Genomic DNA, 18,230 nt, shown 5'->3' with positions numbered 1-18,230 from the left:
GAATTTATACAAACTTTGAGTTAGTTCAAAATATGAATAAAGTTTATGCTAATTTTATGAACATAAAGGTGTCGAAGATATTTCATGGGAAATATTTCATTTTGTAGACTACGTTTATGGTAGAAAAATATTTCATTATAAATAAAATAAAAATGGTTCGGGGTAAAAGTAATTGGCTTAGGTCATTGATAGCATTATGACGTAGTAACAATGACAGAAACTGGGCATTGCAACACCATTACGCCACTGCGGTTTGGAACATATTAACACAGAACTTACATCCTACTGAAGGCCTTTCAGTACGATGCGTTTATAAAATAAAGTATATTAGTTTTAAAAATCAAGTAAAGATTTGTCCATTTAATCATAGTAATTCTTTTGTTAAACAGGTTCTTATTCATAATTAGATAATAAAAAGATACCACAATATAACAATATACACCTATAATTTATTACAAAGATAATAAAATTAAAAAGCTATTTACAATGCGCTTATAATGGCAATATAAGAAGTCATTGTATCATTACACGCGACGATTTCGCTCCTTTTGCTTTCATTCGCTTGCCTTGGTCTAGCAATCACGACCCGACTGATTTCATTCCAGTCATGCATTTCACTATAAACACAATTTTTTACTCAAACTAGTAATGTCACTAACGTATTGTATTAGATCATGAAACCATCAGTTACACAGTGATCTTGATTGATCTTAATGTATGCAATATTTTTTTAATTATGCGTATCAGAGAATGGTCTAATTTAAGCCACGTTTTACTAATTTGCTTCAGACTAGAACACTACTCATCATCTTTCACTATTGGTCTATTTATGGAACGTTAACAGGTAAAAACATTTGTGGATCGCCAAGTTTAGGTTCGAATCGTATATTTACTTTAGTGTCCCCATCTCCGACTTCTAGGAAACTATTCCAGTCCAGCATCCAATAAAAACCATTCTTTTTAGGCGGTGGAAGCTCTGAGTCACCGGGTTCGACAGGTGCTGCTCCACCAAATGAGTCTTCCAAGTCAGTGATGGACGCACCCGTGTCTGAATCGGGAACAGGTGGACTAGTATCTACATTTTTTGTTTCAGTTTCTACTTTAGGAGCTTCAGTGGTAGAAGTAGTTGTCGTAGTTTTTGATTCACTCGTTTCATTAGTCTGTCTTTTACTTTGATCGATACCGATTATCACTTCATCCTCTATGGGATTAGGTCCTTTGTTAAGTGGAATAACTTTAATAGCTTCGTAATCTATTGGTTCATAATTAGGCTTCGCTGTAGTTACAACTGCTTTTGGCTTTCTCGGTTTAGGCAGATCAAGTGGGAGTACGGAATGTTTTTGTTCAGATGAAGATGTGTCTAGTTCAAAGGGAAACTCTGGTCGTAAAGGCTCATATAGGTAATTTATTTGAGTTGACTTTTGAGTATTGCCATTTGATGTCGCTTTTAAGTCAGATGGTGAGATTAAGTCATAAGTAAGCAGTAAATTTTCTGGTAATTGGACAGTTCCATCTACGATTTTAGGTGGTGGTAGTGGCTTAAATCGTTCTAGTGGTAATAAAAAGTTATCTTGACCTGGTTTACCCTTTAGTCCATGGGAATCTAAAAATGCTTGTAATTCCACTGGAAAGTCAAAACCGAAGTTATTTGGTGTATTAGCTTTATTTTTAGGTGTTTGAGTCTTTTGGTTTTTTGTTTTTGTTCTTTTCATAGGTTTTGGAGTTGTAGTCTCTTTTACAACTTGTAAACGTGGAGGCTTTGTGTATAGTTCTTGTAATGTTGATCCATCTCGAGGTGTATATGGTAATACAACTGTTAAAGTGGCACCACTTGATTTCGTAGTTGATTCAACGTCAGTTAAGCCAGAAGCAGAAGCAAAAATGTCGTTATCAACTGTTGCGGCACTCGATAATAATTTTCCTGGTTGTGTTGCCGTGTTGATTTCATTGTCTTGTATGTTTTTATATGTAGCTGTTGTTGTTGCTACTGTCAACGTTTTGGGGGTTGTGGTTGACGTAGCAGTTGACTTTGCTTTCGTAGTTGGTTTACTTTTTGCATCTTCAGCTCTTATATCATTCAGTAATTGAATTATTTCTTCTCGTGTCAGTCTCGGTAGTAACGCATTTGTTTTGAGTATACTTTGGACATGTTGCACTGTTTTCTCTACGTCCACAGCAGCGTTGGTAAGAGCAATTAACGCTGCTGCAAAACAGCACCAAAACAGCTTCATTATCTGAAATTATTTAAAAAAATATTATTAGGTTTTTATGAACAAACTTAATTTTTTAACATACGATTTAAAATAAAAAAATCTGCACATTAATCTAGTTTAAGGTTGAATTGTGTCGGTATCGGGAAACGATTAATATTTAGTAAAATTTTAACTTTAATATTTAACGTCTTGTGTATTTAGTTTCCTCTTAACTTTATTGAACTCGCTAATAGTAGCTTAGTTCAATTTGTTCGAAAGCATCACTGATATTTTGTAGCACAAGCAAGTGTTACAGACATGGCATTGCAGCTGTCTAATTAACATATTTTGCTCTAGTATTCGTAGAGTGCTATATAAACGGAGCGAAGTGTTAACTCGGAACCACAAGCATGTTTGCGCTGGCATCTTAGTGAAACTTACGTCTTTTGTTTACTGTCTACTAGTTGGTAGTAAATGTATACTATTTAATAGAAATTTATGTACGATTAGCTCACCAATTGGTGCAGTTGATGGTGACCCTGATTTTGGCACCAGGTTTTAGGATTGATTCCTAATGAGGATGGGTGTTATTTTTATATGAATGTATCGAAATATTATTTTAATATATATATGTTCCTTAAAACACGTTGTATATCAAGAACAGACAACCGTGTTTGTACGTTAAAATATATTTTATATTAAAATCTCAAATTAAGATATCAACAGTATAAAAACCGCTATGTAAGTAGGTCACAAACATTAGGATTACTTGTTAGGATCAGATGATTGTGTATACTAAGACGTACTTATATGTTTAGTTGCCAAAGTATTTTTAGTTTTTATGATTAAGTAGTAAAATAACATCTAAGGTGAGTGTGTGTGAGGTATGTATTAGCATGTTGTAACGTATAGTAACGACAATTATTATTATGAGGTTAACAGTCACGGTCACTGATGAGTTTAATGATGCGTTTAAAATTTTGAGGACGTGCGAATTAAAATTGTATAAAACGTTTACAATTATTATGTAATTATCTATTGCTTCTAAGAACCTTAATTTTTATCACGACTAATAACTAATAACGCAATGTGTAATATTTTATTCATAATAAAATTATTATTAAAACGCTCTTCAAAATGATATATTAATATTTTTTGCAGCAGCGCTAAGACCAACTTTTTCTTAAAACGCTGAGTTATGATGATTGTATTCTATTGTACAATATAGCTTTTAAACATACGTAACGCAATTAACAGAGTGGTAGACACAACGGTCTTAAGTCAATACTATTATAGAAGTATAGATTACAGAAAAAAAAGTATATCTATCTATTAATACGTAAAGCTAAAACTTTTTACCCCTTTTTACGAAAATTTCGTTGACGGAGGAGTATGAAATTTCGTAAACTTATAGTTTCTATAGAGAAGGCGTGCAAAATACAAATATATTTTTTTTAATTACGCATAAAAATATATTAAATCTGTAACAAAAAAACATTATACACACTACCATATATTTGACACACAATCATATTTTATTGATTCGCTATTTTGTTGATTGTCAAAGACTGTAGTCAAATCGAAAAATTTAAAAACGGTTCTTTATTATCATTATTTTTTGTTTTTTTTGTAATTTAAATTTTTAATTGTGGTCGAATTTCGACCGCTGGGCGACCACTAGTACTACTAAAAGTCTATATAGATCTGTGTCGGTATAAAGATTCTAATGTCGTGCTCAACTAACCAGTAATCGAATAGCTATACTAGCACAAAATGAGTATACGGTTTAGCACGAACACGCTTTCCAACAAAACCACGGCTTATTTGAATACTATACAATGATGCAACGTTTCTCACGTCCTAACGAATGGTCTTTGACATGCTCATTTATGATCTTACGAGACTTACGATATTACTAATAACTGTTAATTTATTATTAATATAATATATACGAACTTTTTTGAAGTGAAAATTTCTTTAGCCGCGTTGGGCACTTTTTGGTAGAGTAAAATATTATGGGTTCACGTCACCGACATGCTATGACTGGCGCACGCGTAGCGGCCGTGTGTTGTGCGCGTTAGATGATTTTTGGATGGGTGAAATCTCGTCCGTTCGCGTTATCAACATGCTTATAGCATATATATTATAGATCATCAAGTTGATAATTTGATAATTTTATTTCTAAGTTTTCACTTCTATTGGTTGTCTCTATAACTGCCATTTTTTTTTAAAGTAAGTAGTGTTATGTACGTTTTTTTCATACATATTTTTTAATTTTAATGTTGTGGAAGTGTGAATTTTAAGATATATTGCGAAATAGATATCATAATAGTGACGATACTGATAGATGATTTAAAATCTTTGCCTCCAGCTAGCTAGCATATTACAGTCAATTTCTGATCAAGCCATAAGTTATATTCTATTGGTAGTAGGCATATAACATTTACAATTTTAATCAAAATCTTGTTAACTTTGATTAGATCTACCCTAAAATTATTATCGTTTTATCGTCTGAAACATTTTTATTTAAACACACTGTATACATTGGAATCTCTGCACCATTAATTAATTATTTTCAGCACATGGTTTATATGGACTAAATTCCATATTATGAAAATTTCAAAATTTCCATATTCTCGAAAAAAAGTTAAGTCGAAATTTGATAAATTAGCTCGAAAACTTAATAATAATAAAATAAAATTATATTAATCATAGTAAAATTTATAGTTATATTCTTATGTTGTAATTTTTTTTTGCTTCAACAGAACTAGGACGCAGATGATCAATTATGATAAATTTTCATTTTAAAATTTAGGTCGACTAAGTCAACAAGCACAGCCATAAAAAGACAATGTGTTTGGCCAACATCCAAAACTAGTATATTGCGGACGCTACCGTAACTACCCTTCTAAATAAAAACTAAAATATGTGTATTTCAGTTATCTTTTCGTTCGAAAATATCGTAACGAGTATATTTGAATTCAAACACAAATATTAATATCGTATGTTATGTTTGGGTTGTCTGGAAGAAATGGCTAAATAGCCATAAGTCCGCCCATTGTACTTCACAGTTTGTAAATGTTTTTTAAATGTGTTTATTGTTTAAAATGTTGTTGTGGTGTACAATAAAGTATAAATAAATAAATAAATAAATAAATAATATCCAATGTTAGCAATAAATGAAAAATTAAACAAGTCATTCTTAATTTTATATTTTTACGTTTTATATTTCACGTTGACTGCGGTAGTCCATAATACTAATCTTAGCTATACCTTTTGGAACCCAAGTTTTTGGATCACAATAAACTATAACATTTTGTCTCTGTCTTCGGTATACAATTTTTTTTTTTACATAAAAAGGAGGTTGTGTTGAGGTTGGTTACTTGTAGTATAATTATTGTTGCATTTTAAATTAATCATGTGGGGTAAATTTAAGGTCATGCTTGAAAGTAAACATTAAAAACATAGAAGTAGGTATGTTAGTAACGACATACCACAGAATAGTCAGTTCTTTGCAACCCAATATTGCAGTCAAAAGAGCAGCAAAAATTCGAAACAATGTCTTTGTTTCATACAATGACTACGTTATTTTATTTGTAAAAAAAAATATCCATTATATATATTTTGAAAGTACTTCCAGAAAATGATGATGATTAATTTATTTGACCTATTGTATCATCATATATATCATAAACAGAGCATCAAATGTAAAAGTATTAAAAAAAATCCAGCCATGTAAGTTGTTACGTATGTGAGTTTAAAATCTCATATAATTTTAAGGTTCGTTAGTGGTTAGAACCAAATAAAAACTATAAACAACTTTGAAGGAAGCGTACCTAACAATTACTCGCTTGGTAAAATCTCATTTTAAATTGTAAGTAAACAATAAACAAAAGGCATTGTCGTGTTCTAACAAAAACACGTATTATCTCATTAAATAAAACGTAAAAAAGTCGTATGTGACAATGCGTCGTACTCATAATACATAAAAAGTGAAAGGTAGTCGCGAACCTGTTTCATCAAAATTTATACAATTTCTCAGCCTCATTATACATCGCTGTTTTATCAAGAGAGTGTGTATTTAAACACGCATTAAAACGGTCAATGGATAGAGAATTATGAGATATTGTCACGCGGTCTGTTTCATATAATGTTATTTAATCCACACGGTTATACCTGCTTCTCGTAACTGCGTGTATGAATTAATGATTTAGCGAAAATTATATCAGTATTAATTTATTCATCTTGAGTTATATAACAGAATTACATTTGATTTTCGATTCAATGAATTGAGACTGCTTTATTAAGATAGTTTTAAATAAATGATTTTATATTACTAATAATAATCAACTTTGTGTGACTTCAGTCGCTGTGGTATTTGGTCGTTTTTCAATTGATGTATTTGAGTTGAATGATCTCTTCTTTTCTTACGTCACATATAATAATAGAACGCTAAATGTATGTCAGATGTGTTTTTATAGAGATATAATTATATACATAATTCGTGTCATCCAGTATCATCGTTAATGGAGACATAGAGATTGACGTTCAGATAATTAATATACTAACAGAAATCTCTTGGTCTGTTTCACCAGTTCCTAATTAATTTCTGATGAGAAAATCTTGTACAAATATTACTGATAGGTCCTATCAGCAGGAGGTAAAACAGACTTTAAGATCCTGTTTGTCCTTAAATATTAAACTACAACATTAATATTGGAACCAGTGGTTGTGAATAGAAATAGCTTACAGATAGAGTTTAGTGATGAAAAAGAAAAATATGTTAATCTTTTTATTTGTTGAATATCGTTATAACGTCTGATAGCTTTATCGGCAACTGGTAAAATAATCTCTTACAATAATATAATAGAATGCAATTATTATTACAAAAATAATATCTATCTGTAATGATATGATTTAAGCACTATTTTGTTTTTAACAATAATATTATTAAAAAAAGAAATAATTTTATTATAATTAGTTACGCAACAGTTAATTTTTGTCTTTGAAATGTTTACTTATTATTCTAAAGGAAGATTCTATTTTTGACAGTAAAAATGTAAACCATGTAAGATAATTAACGATATCGTTCGAATCAAAACTAAATCAAGTGTTTGAAGCTCAGCCGCTGAAAGTGTTAACGATATATTTGAATATTAAAAAAAATCTTTAGTTTCAAAAATATTTCTACATGTAGTGGCCAAGGTGAACTAACTAGTTGGTACGAACGTGGATTGATACACTTGACCTCTTTGCGTTTTATCGATGACTGGATATGGAATCCATATCACTTCTATATTTTTAATGTTGCTAGTACTAACTTGAGTATATACATACTGATATTTTGTGAATTTGTTACGAAAACTGCAATTTCTATTTTATTTTAACAGAAATGTAGCGATAAATGTGTTGCGGTGGGAAAATTTCAGTTCAGAATTTACTGCTTTCTAGTGGTAAGGTTCTACCATTGCAATCGTGGTTCCAACGATTAGATTTAATAAACTCGACTGATGTTTTACGTAGTGTTTTTTCAAAAACAAAAATATTTATAAATACATATGGTGGATTAAGCTTAGATCCTTCTCCTACATGGGGAAACAGACCTAGCAGTGGGATACGGCCACGGCGACTTCATTCTACTTCGGTTTTGTCTTTGGTGTGCTCGTGCGTTGCTTATGTAGCCAATTTTTGGTGTTAAAATCCTCGCACACTGCGGGGACGTTAGCACACCGTTAACATAATTGTACCTTAAGGTCGCTGGTGGTCGAACCTTTAGAAGCGTATTACAATTCTATTTGCAGGTTCGCTTCTCGTATTGGACAACGTAACAACAATTTAAATTTTTTTTTTTTTTATCTACACAACACCACACGGTCGTCTGTTCCTAAAGTAAGCAACTTAATGCTTGTGTTATAGGTAACAGCCGACTGGTATAGCTATATTTTTTTTCGATAAACATACTTATAAATAATACATATATAAATATATAAATAAATATATATATATTACACCCAGACTCGGGGTGGGAATCGAACCCACAACCCCCGGAGCAGAAAGCAGGGTCACTACAAACTGCGCCAACGGGCTAGTCATACTAAATACTTTGATTATTTCAATATGGGTTCAAGAACAAATAATAATCCTATTACGCATTTATTAGCTTTTACTAAACAATTCTATTTTGATTATTGATTCTACTATTTACTTGAACACGTGAACTATTCGTAACCCATTGACTCATTGGTTGCCAAATAACCGTTTGACGCTTTGTTACACCATCTTCTTTGTCAATTTTAGACAAATTTTGTGAATAGGTTCTGCAATCGGAATTAAATAAGATATTTTGGTTGCACATTCAGTTGGATATGATTTGCACTGTTAAATGAATCATAAGAATGGATCTAACAATATGGCCTTGAAAGTTTATTTATTTTATTTTATTTTGGTAAACATAATACACATTTATCAATAAAGTTTATATTCATAATGTTATGTTTTCATTAATAAAGGTAACTTAAGATTTAAAATTTTCGTAATTTTGGAAATTTTCATCAGTCTCATTATTGAAATTTCCTATTGTTTGCGCAAAATGTTTTAATTATATATGAATAATTAATTATACATGAAAGTTTCACGAAGGCTTAAAGAATTTCAAAGAAAATTCAGAAAAAACTGATAGAGTAGTTTAATTTGTCAGGTGTAGAATAACATTTTTAAGACTAATGAAGCCTCGAAATATTTATTTATTTATTTAACAATTTATGTACACTAGGATAGCAAAAAGAAATAGCTCTTATAAACAATGCTGGTACAAAGGCACTACTTATCCCATGATGGAATCTCTTCCAGTAGTCCTGCTACAGGAAACTTATAAAACAGTCGCAAAATTAGCGTGTGCAATCTAAACATATAGATAATAAAAATATAATATAAATTCAACATTAACCACAATGATATTTGAAAAAACATACCATCGCAAAGTTCTTGAACTTCTGAATACATTATTTTTAGGATACAAAAACAGAACCTATCGATATCGATTGTACAAAAATAACATTAAAAATTAGAATTTCCGTCTCCGAAAGAATAGCCTCGTTCTTTGTTATTGAAATCATTCCAATTATTATTTGGGTTAATTTCACCCCTCAATTAGGGGATAAAAAAATATGATGCTATATCGCTTTTAATTCGAGGAACGTTTTATTACTACGTCAAAACTTTGCTGACCACTCAAATTTCTGAAGTTTTTCAGCGGTCTATTTATTTAAGGATTTGCTAAATACGGTTATTTATTAAGGGTAAATTGAGGTACTTAAGTAGATTAGGTAATATTTTGATCGAGGTTAAAGTACTTGTAAATTTGTTTTTAATTTATAACTGTTGGAAAATTAAGAAGTTTAAAAGTTAAAGGTCTTCTTTGTAAGGATAATAAATAAATTATTCATTTCATATATTTTTTTACCATAAACGGAAGTTTTTTTTTATATTTGAAAGTTAACAACTACGTGTCAGAGATAAGTATATTAAATCTATATATGTGACATAATTATGTATAAGTGTTTAACAAGAAAAGCTATGAATTTTGTTTTTAATTTGCAGGTAAGCACATTTTTATATACACGTTACACATGCTGAGATTAATATTTTTATTTTTAATTTCTAGTCAGTCGTTGATTTGAATTTCAAAATATCGTTTCTTAATTTTCCTAGACAAGAAGTAATAAGAAGTAGAACTTAAAAATTATATGTGAATAAAGAGATAAAGTATAAAATTATATAATTATTTATCTTTGGACCATAATATAGTAAAAGACAAATTTCTCAAAAACCAAATTGTGCAATAAGTTAGTTGTGCTTGTAAACAGTCGCTAAATCAGGTTTTGAATGTTTTTGCTAAATTAAAATTGCTTGGTGCTTGTTTTACATTTAAAACTTAATAACAATATCATGTCGGAAAGATTAAATGCAAATTCTATGACACATGAACAATTTAATATTACTGTTAATTTGCATAAGTGATAGTAACAATTCAAGGACAAAATCAAGAAGGTTATGCATCCGTTCATTCCGTAGTTTGGCAAAAAATAAAAAACGGTATTAAACATGAAAATTTTAAGATTCCAAAATGTATTTATTTGAATTACAAAATGTATATGTCAGATAGTAGTTTATAAATTGTCACATTTCGTAAGACAATAATTATGATTTGTAGGAATTAAAATCAATGAACACAAACTTTATGTATAAAAATCAAATCATAAAAAAGAAACAAGGCATTAGGCAGGCCAAAATTAGAAAAATAAATAAATAAAGGTCATTACATAAAATACAAACCGAAAAATTCGTTTCGCTGTTTAATGATTTGAAATATTAATTAACAATAAGATTTTAGATTAACATGGTTACTTATATTACTAAAACTATTCAAAACAAGCTAATGCTCAGTTACTCGCGACAGAACGCCATTATATACCCCCGACTGGTACGAGAAGCCATTGAAATTACTAAATATAGTAATTTCAATAGGAAAAATGGGTTTCAACTGTCGAGGGTGTGGAATCCGGTGATTAGGTTATGCAAACCCATGAAGAGTGATATAAATAATTCGCGAATCGATACGGTGAGTGTCATCTGTAAAAAGTGTGCGTAAGGCAAAGGAAAATGGTAGGGGTAAACGTAACAATGGTAGTGGTGACCAGTGTTTACGCAGTAAACGTGTGAAAAAGGAGGTAGTCCAATGGACATTGCTAAAGCCGTCAAAATCTACCCGCAAATTTCAGTCTCGTGAACAAGACATTGGCAGTTAATTTCGAAATATCGAGCTCCGCAAAATCAAAATAAAAACGTGGAAAAAATCCCGTTTTTGCATAGTTTTATTAAATAACAATATTATAATTATAAGGAGCAATAAGAAAAATTATCATAGGCCGCCCTCCAACAAGGTGGACGACGACCTTAAGAAAACAGCGGGAAGTCGACTCAGAGGGCGTAGGACCGGAACGAGTGGAGAACATTAGGTGAGGTCTATGTCTAGCAGTGGACTTCTAAAAGCTGATGGATGGATGGATGAATATATAGTTTTAATCATTCCGCCTGATCTCTCATTAATTGATTGACCTTGATCGACATTAATATTAGTAAAATATCATATTACTAATTCTTCTTCTTCAGGTTGGAATGGCTTTCAATATTGCCAAATGAGCACAGATGATTTCGCCAATATATTAGATTAAATCATAGAAGAAGAAAAAAATAACACATAATGGAATAATGTTGAATAGGAATGATCTTTATGTCGTGAAAAACCGACAATGTCTTTTATATATAAAATATATCGTGTTGGAGATATTTTATATAGTTTGCCATTTTGTAGAAATCAGTTATTATATTGTTAATAAATCATTTCATATAAATTTTAGTAGTTCTTTAAGTTGGATGTTGTCTTCAAATTTCTTGCAATGTATAATGATTACCAATCTGGGCTAAGATCTAGATTAGGTAAAACCGAATTTCGGGACCGTGTGGGGATGGGGGGGAGAGGGTGGGAAACGCTACCCCTGGTACCACTGTCACACCTCGGAACCCCATGGTTATGGAGATATCCATGGTTAAAGTTTTGAGGTTAGAAGAAGAATTTCGAAAGTTAGAGGAACGCTTGGCTCCGGCGCTACGGGAAGTGCAGCCCTTGCGTGCGAAAGCACGCTCACTCATGCTCCGTACAAAAAAAAAACGAATTATGGGGTTTTTGGGTGTGGAGGGTGGAGGGTGTAGGGGAATCTATACAAGGTAACACTGTCATACCTCAAAACCCCATGGTTATGGAGATATCCATGGTTAAAGTTTTGAGGTTAGAAGAAGAATTTAAAGCTATTATAATACCTTTGAGCTCGTACTGTTTGCATTGTGTGACAAATCGACACTTTTAAACAAAATAACGCGTCAGACATAATATTCTAATAAAATTAGTAACATTGCGTGCTAGAATATAGGTTTAGAAATTCGAAAAATACCCAAAACCGAATCGGAGCACCCCACTGTCCACGTGGTCTTGGTCTGTCCTACCCCTAGAGTGTTTTTTTTGTGCCGCGGAGGCGCGAAGGGAGGGCAGCCCTCGCCCGCCGTGCGAAAGCGCGCGAACGAATGCGTAGAGGAGCGGCTGAGGCTGGTCGCCGAAGGCGACCAGCCTCCGCTGCGGAACGGAGCATGAGTGAGCGTGCTTTCGCACGCAAGGGCGGAAGGGCTGCACTTCCCGTAGCGCCGGAGCCAAGCGTTCCTCTAACTTTCGAAATTCTTCTTCTAACCTCAAAACTTTAACCATGGATATCTCCATAACCATGGGGTTCCGAGGTGTGACAGTGGTACCAGGGGTAACGTTCCCCACCCTCTCCCCCCCCATCCCCCCACGGTCCCGAAATTCGGTTTTACCTAATCTAAAGCTTTACCCCAATCTGGGTTATAAGGGTAATGTACATTGCCCTAATGCCCGGAGAGTTGAGTTCGGTAATAACAGGTCATCTCTCACATTGCTATTACGAAACGCCTTTTATGATCTGTCAATCATTATGTGGAAGATATAACGTCACTTGGGTAACATAATATTACTGAAATATGGCAAAACAAAACATATTTTTAACATAAAATACGTTTAACGAAAGCTACCAGTGACGAGATTTTTTTTTATTTTTTAAAAAAATTATTGAAATTGATAGAAAATTCACAAATTCGTAAGTGATCACAACCTGCACATAATATTGTTTATTCATACTCAATTACATTTTGAAATTAGACTTTGGTACATAAAAAATTATTAGTATTACATCGCTTTAGTCTTTAATATTCTACTGCTGAGCATAGGCTTTTTTTTCTATATAGGAAAAGGATCAGAACTTAATTCATAACGCTGCTCTACTGCGGTTTGGTAGATATATTTCCTACTATGAGTAACGAACGCTATCAAGTGTACATATTACCAACCGGGACCAACAGCTTAACGTGCTCCCCGAGTGGGAAGACCCACAAGGACTAACAACTAGACCGGAAATAAATATTTGTATAAACACAAATAACCACTCTGAGCGGGAATCGAACCCGCGAACGTCGGTGTTTAGGCACCACGGACATGGTCCACGTACCATTACACCAGAGCAGTCGTTGTATTAGTATTATATCACACTTCTGGCTAATGCAGTCCACTGCTGGACATAGGCCTCCACAAGTTCGCACCAAAAATGGCGTGAACTCATGTGTGTTGTCCATAGTCACCACGCTGGGCAGGCGGGTTTGTGACGCAGGGCTGGCTTTGTTGCACCGAAGATGCTGCTGCCTGTCTTCGGCCTGTATATTTCAAAGTCAGCAGTTGGATAGTTATCCATCGGTCGGCTTTTTAAGTCCCGAGGTGATAGTGGAACTGTGTTATCCCTTATTAATTCTGCCTGGCTCTTACAACACCCTCGAGAAGAAACGGGGTGGCTATATTCTTTACTTCCGTAACACACAGCTTAAGTATATAAGTATTTCATAATATCACATATTAATTATACATATAATGTAGATTTGTTCCAAGGTTTACTTATATTTGTATGTTTTTGTTATCATTATTTATTTTAGAACTAGTAGGCCTATATGCTTACTATAATGATTAATTGAAAACAAATTGAAACCAATTTTATTAATGATTAACTAATTATGTAGTTTATTTACTTAATTACATAATTAGTCAACATTCCTTCCCACTTTTTGTTCATTCCTCATAATTGTTGCAATGTTTAAATAAATTCAAGTTTTTTAGATAAAAGGTACGTTATGTAAAAATAGAATGGATTATAATTATAGTAATATTGTCAATCAAACGTGCTCAGAAAAATATCAATTTTAAATCAGCACCTTTTTTCAATTAAACTAATTTCATGTTTCTTAGCTATTTTATGCCTTTGATTTGAAAACCTGGGTTCTGCTTTCTTGGTGGAACAGACATTCCGCCAACGTGATAGAACAGGATCTATCGTGTTCTAATCAGGCGTGAATGTATTTTCTAGTCAGACTTTATCGTTGATTTCTTTGAATCAAGATTTTCATAAAACGTAAACATTTTTTTCGTCAACAAAATTTAATTTTACACGAATAATATATGTTAATGTAATAATTAGAGCACAGTATCTGATTTTACATTTTTTCTTGAAGGGCATATTATAACAAAATCATAGCAGGACACGGTAAAGATATGTTCTGACATATCTGTGAAATGCAAATTGTCAACATGGGCAATCATAAGGTACGCTTTCACGTTATTACCAATCTATATTTTACAACATAAAAAAATTGTTATGATACAGAGAAAGGATCGGTTTTAAAACAAAAACAATAAAATACTAATAAAAAAATATATTTGACAGACCAATACGACAATCGCTAAATCATTTTGTCTAGATCAATTGATCCATGAGAACAGCCGAGCTGTGTAACAGAACGGGTCTCTTAAACGGGTGACAGCGTATCGTTTACGGATGATACGATCGTTGTAAATCCGACTGGGATCGATGAGTCGGCATAAAAATTTTCGGTTACATTTAAATAACAACTATGGTTATTTGTTGTAACGAAAATTATCAACATTAAATTATCCGGTTAAAACAGTTTTACGCTTCAGCCTGTAATATCCCACTACTGGGCATAGGCCTCTTTTCCCAATGTAGGAGAAGGATCAGAGCTTAATCCACTACGCTGCTCTAATGCGGGTTGGTGGATATATTCTCTATTATGAGTAACGATCGCTATCAGGTGTACATGATAACAACCGGGACCGACGGCTTAACGTGCTCTCCGAGAGGTGGGGGTGATACGGTGGGGAGACCCACAAGGACTGCACAAACACCCAGACCACGGCAAACACCTGTATGGCCAATACAAATGTTTGTCGTGTGCAGGGATCGAACCCGCAACCGCCAGCGCAACAGGTACAATCCATGGCAGTAACCGTTGCGCCAACGCGGCGTCAAAAACAGTTTTATTAATATAATAATTAATTAACATGAAAATACCTTTTAGATATTAATAAGTAACTAGCTCTATACCCGTGCGAATAATTCACACTAAATAAGTACCTACAATAATTATCACACAACAAAATTACATAAAAGTATATATACGTGAATAATTATCCGTTATAAGGTCATTCAAGGTCAAAAATCGTATCATTTTATACTTAAGTTTAATAAATCTCGGACATAGTTCATTTTTTGGTTTTTGTTTATACAAAAAAGTTTGTGCATCTGTTTATCTGTTAATAATAATTTTTTATTGTACGAAATACGAAAATTATTTAAAGATATCGACCATTTTCTTACATAATAAGTATATATGATGTGTCACGTGTCTATTGTGTAAAGATAGTCTCATAATATTTTATGTACAAACTTACATTTTCAATTGAAACCCACTGGAAAATATTATTTTTAACTCAAGTACTAAGAATATAACATTAACGGTACGAAACCTTGGATACGCGAGTCGGAAACACACTTGAACGTATTTTTTTTAATTAAGAATAAATTTAAGCCCACTGAATTCTGACTTTAAATAAAGATAATTAAGGTTATTTACGAATTAAAATAAGAATTTTATTTTCAAAATAAATAAATATAAATAAATAAACTATATTCGAGGCTTTTAAAACCATTTTTGAATCTACCAAACAAGGGATGTATTCGTGTGGTTTTTAAATTATTTTTAATGTATGAAACAAGGATCATAAATAAAATAAATCATCAATATTATTAATAATATAAAATTACTATCAATAAAATGTCACCATTAAAATAAATCCGCGAACACAAAAATTGTTACGAATTATCACAAAGCACAACACAACATAACATAATTATAATGTCACTGCACCTACCGTAAAAGTACCGTCCACACCGTCGGAGACCACTCACGTTACTGTTACCATCTACCACCACTTAATACCACTTGTTGCGCCATGACCTGTGCAACACCAATTACTAAATGGTCGGTGACGTTTAACTTATTACTTGTTTCGATTTCGTCTTCAATGCATTTTAATCAAATTTAGTTTAGTTTATTTTAAGGCTTATTTTCTTCCTATGTCTTTAACTAGCTTTACGACGAGTTTTCCATACGTGGTCTACACGGCTTTGAGTGTTTCGTTTTCTCCTTAAAACCATATCTTAGGCTACTTAGTGATTTTTTTAAAGCGCGAGTGAACAGGCTTTTCTGGGCGAACTCACCTCATCTTCAACCTCATTTCTGCTCTAGAGCTAGACCGGGTCAAGAGTAAGAGTATATAATAATAAAAAATAAGAATTTTTAAAATCGGTTCAGTAGGTTTTAAGTTTACGTAACAAAAAATAAAATGCTATAATTGTGTTTGCTCGAAAACAAAATAAAACCAAATTCAATTACAAAAGTGGCTATCAGATCTCGATTAAATTTAAATGGACCACAAGACAAACATCAGCTTTTGATTAAAACAAGACTCATCAAAATCGCTATACCCAGTGAAACTTTATAACATACAAACATAGATTGACGAAAAAACAGTCTTGTTAAAAGTACTTGTTAGATCTCAATTAAATTTAAATAAGATCACATAATACGTGCCACCTTTCGATTAAAAAAAAAAAAGAATCATCGAAATCGGTTCACCCAGTAAAAAAGCAGTTCTGAGGTGACATACGTAAAAAAATACAGACGAATTGGGAACCTCCCCCTCTTTTGAATATCGGTTAAAAACAATAGGTTAAATCTTTACTCTCAGTGATATTAGTATAAACTATTCCAATGAATCACCAGTTATGCCGGCTAGCTTACTAATGTCTACTAAGCTAATCTAAATTTTATTAAGTAGTTTCTTTGTTTGCCAAAATAATACTTTATCTAAGTTACTTTTTAACCGACTCTCAAAAAAGGAGGAGGTTCTCAATTCGATTGTATTTTTTTAATGTATGTTATTTCAGAATTTTTGACTGGGTGGACCAATTTTGACAAAAAAAAATTTTGAGCGAATTGTGGTGCGTGTTATTTGATTCCATTTTAATTTATTTGAGATCTAACAACTACTTGTATTATACCGTATAACTTTTTACTTGGTGTACCGATTTTGATAATTTTTAATTTAATCGAAAGCTGATGCTTATTATGTGGTCACATTTAAATTTCATCGAGATATGATTACAACTTTTGGAGTAATCTTTGATAACGCGTATTTACTTGACTATTTTTTCGTCTACCTTCGTTGTATTACTTGTCTACGTAATTGAAGTCGGTTTTTATTCGTTTGCGAGTAAACACAATTATTAAGTGAATTGGAAAATATGTATTGTAGTTGATTTCTTTTCTTATTAAAGAAGCTGAGGGCAGGTATTTTATTATCTGCACTTATGCATATTTTATAAACTTTTTTCGCTATGATCTAAGAACGTATAAAATGAAGATAACAGGTATCGAGATACCTCCAGGTAAAAAATAGGCAACCCAACTGCTGCCCATTCTATATGTTTCATACTATCAAGTCGGATTAAATTTTCTTATTATCTTGATGTTGCAATTTTCAATTAAACATAATTTGTTTTCTTTGGTTTTTTTTTTTAAATATACAAGACCCTTCTATAAATTATTAGAAAAAAAAAACAGATGGATCAGTGGAGCCGTTCTCAAGTTATGGTGTGATCCAGGGAAAAACTGACACATTTATATTAATACAGAATGAAATTAATTAATAACATAAAAAAAATTGCTTCGAAAATTCCTTTAATTTTTTTTTTGTTTTGTTCCTATGAAAAATAAGTAAATAAAATTAAAATATTACACAAGAAAGGTGAATTTCAAAATATGAATTCAATCCATTCGATTCAATTAACACACTAATTTTCTTAATAGTACAGTTTTATTAATGAGATACTAATTAAATCTTATGACAGTTGAGTAATTTGATAATACAAATGTACATTATTGCGTAATATATGAGAATATTTAAATAGACATAATAGTTCTTAGAATTATGTAATCTGAAAACGTTCC

The 18,230-nt window shown here is 32.1% G+C and overlaps 1 protein-coding gene across 1 annotated transcript; it reads right to left on the bottom strand.

Annotated features, from left to right (window-relative positions):
* Positions 1–345: 345 nt before the first annotated feature.
* LOC123661121 lies at positions 346–16,134 on the bottom strand. The gene is made up of 2 exons (XM_045596116.1): positions 16,090–16,134; positions 346–2,234 (listed from the first exon to the last, which is right to left on the bottom strand). The coding sequence occupies exon 2, from the start codon at positions 2,229–2,231 to the stop codon at positions 828–830; it is 1,404 nt and encodes a 467-aa protein (XP_045452072.1). The 5' UTR covers positions 2,232–2,234; positions 16,090–16,134; the 3' UTR covers positions 346–827.
* Positions 16,135–18,230: the final 2,096 nt, after the last annotated feature.

This window comes from Melitaea cinxia, chromosome 16, assembly GCF_905220565.1.
Source record: "Melitaea cinxia chromosome 16, ilMelCinx1.1, whole genome shotgun sequence".
NCBI lineage: Eukaryota > Metazoa > Arthropoda > Insecta > Lepidoptera > Nymphalidae > Melitaea > Melitaea cinxia.
The sequence above is the reverse complement of the archived record's forward strand: the minus strand, read 5'-3'. Positions and strand labels throughout refer to the sequence as shown.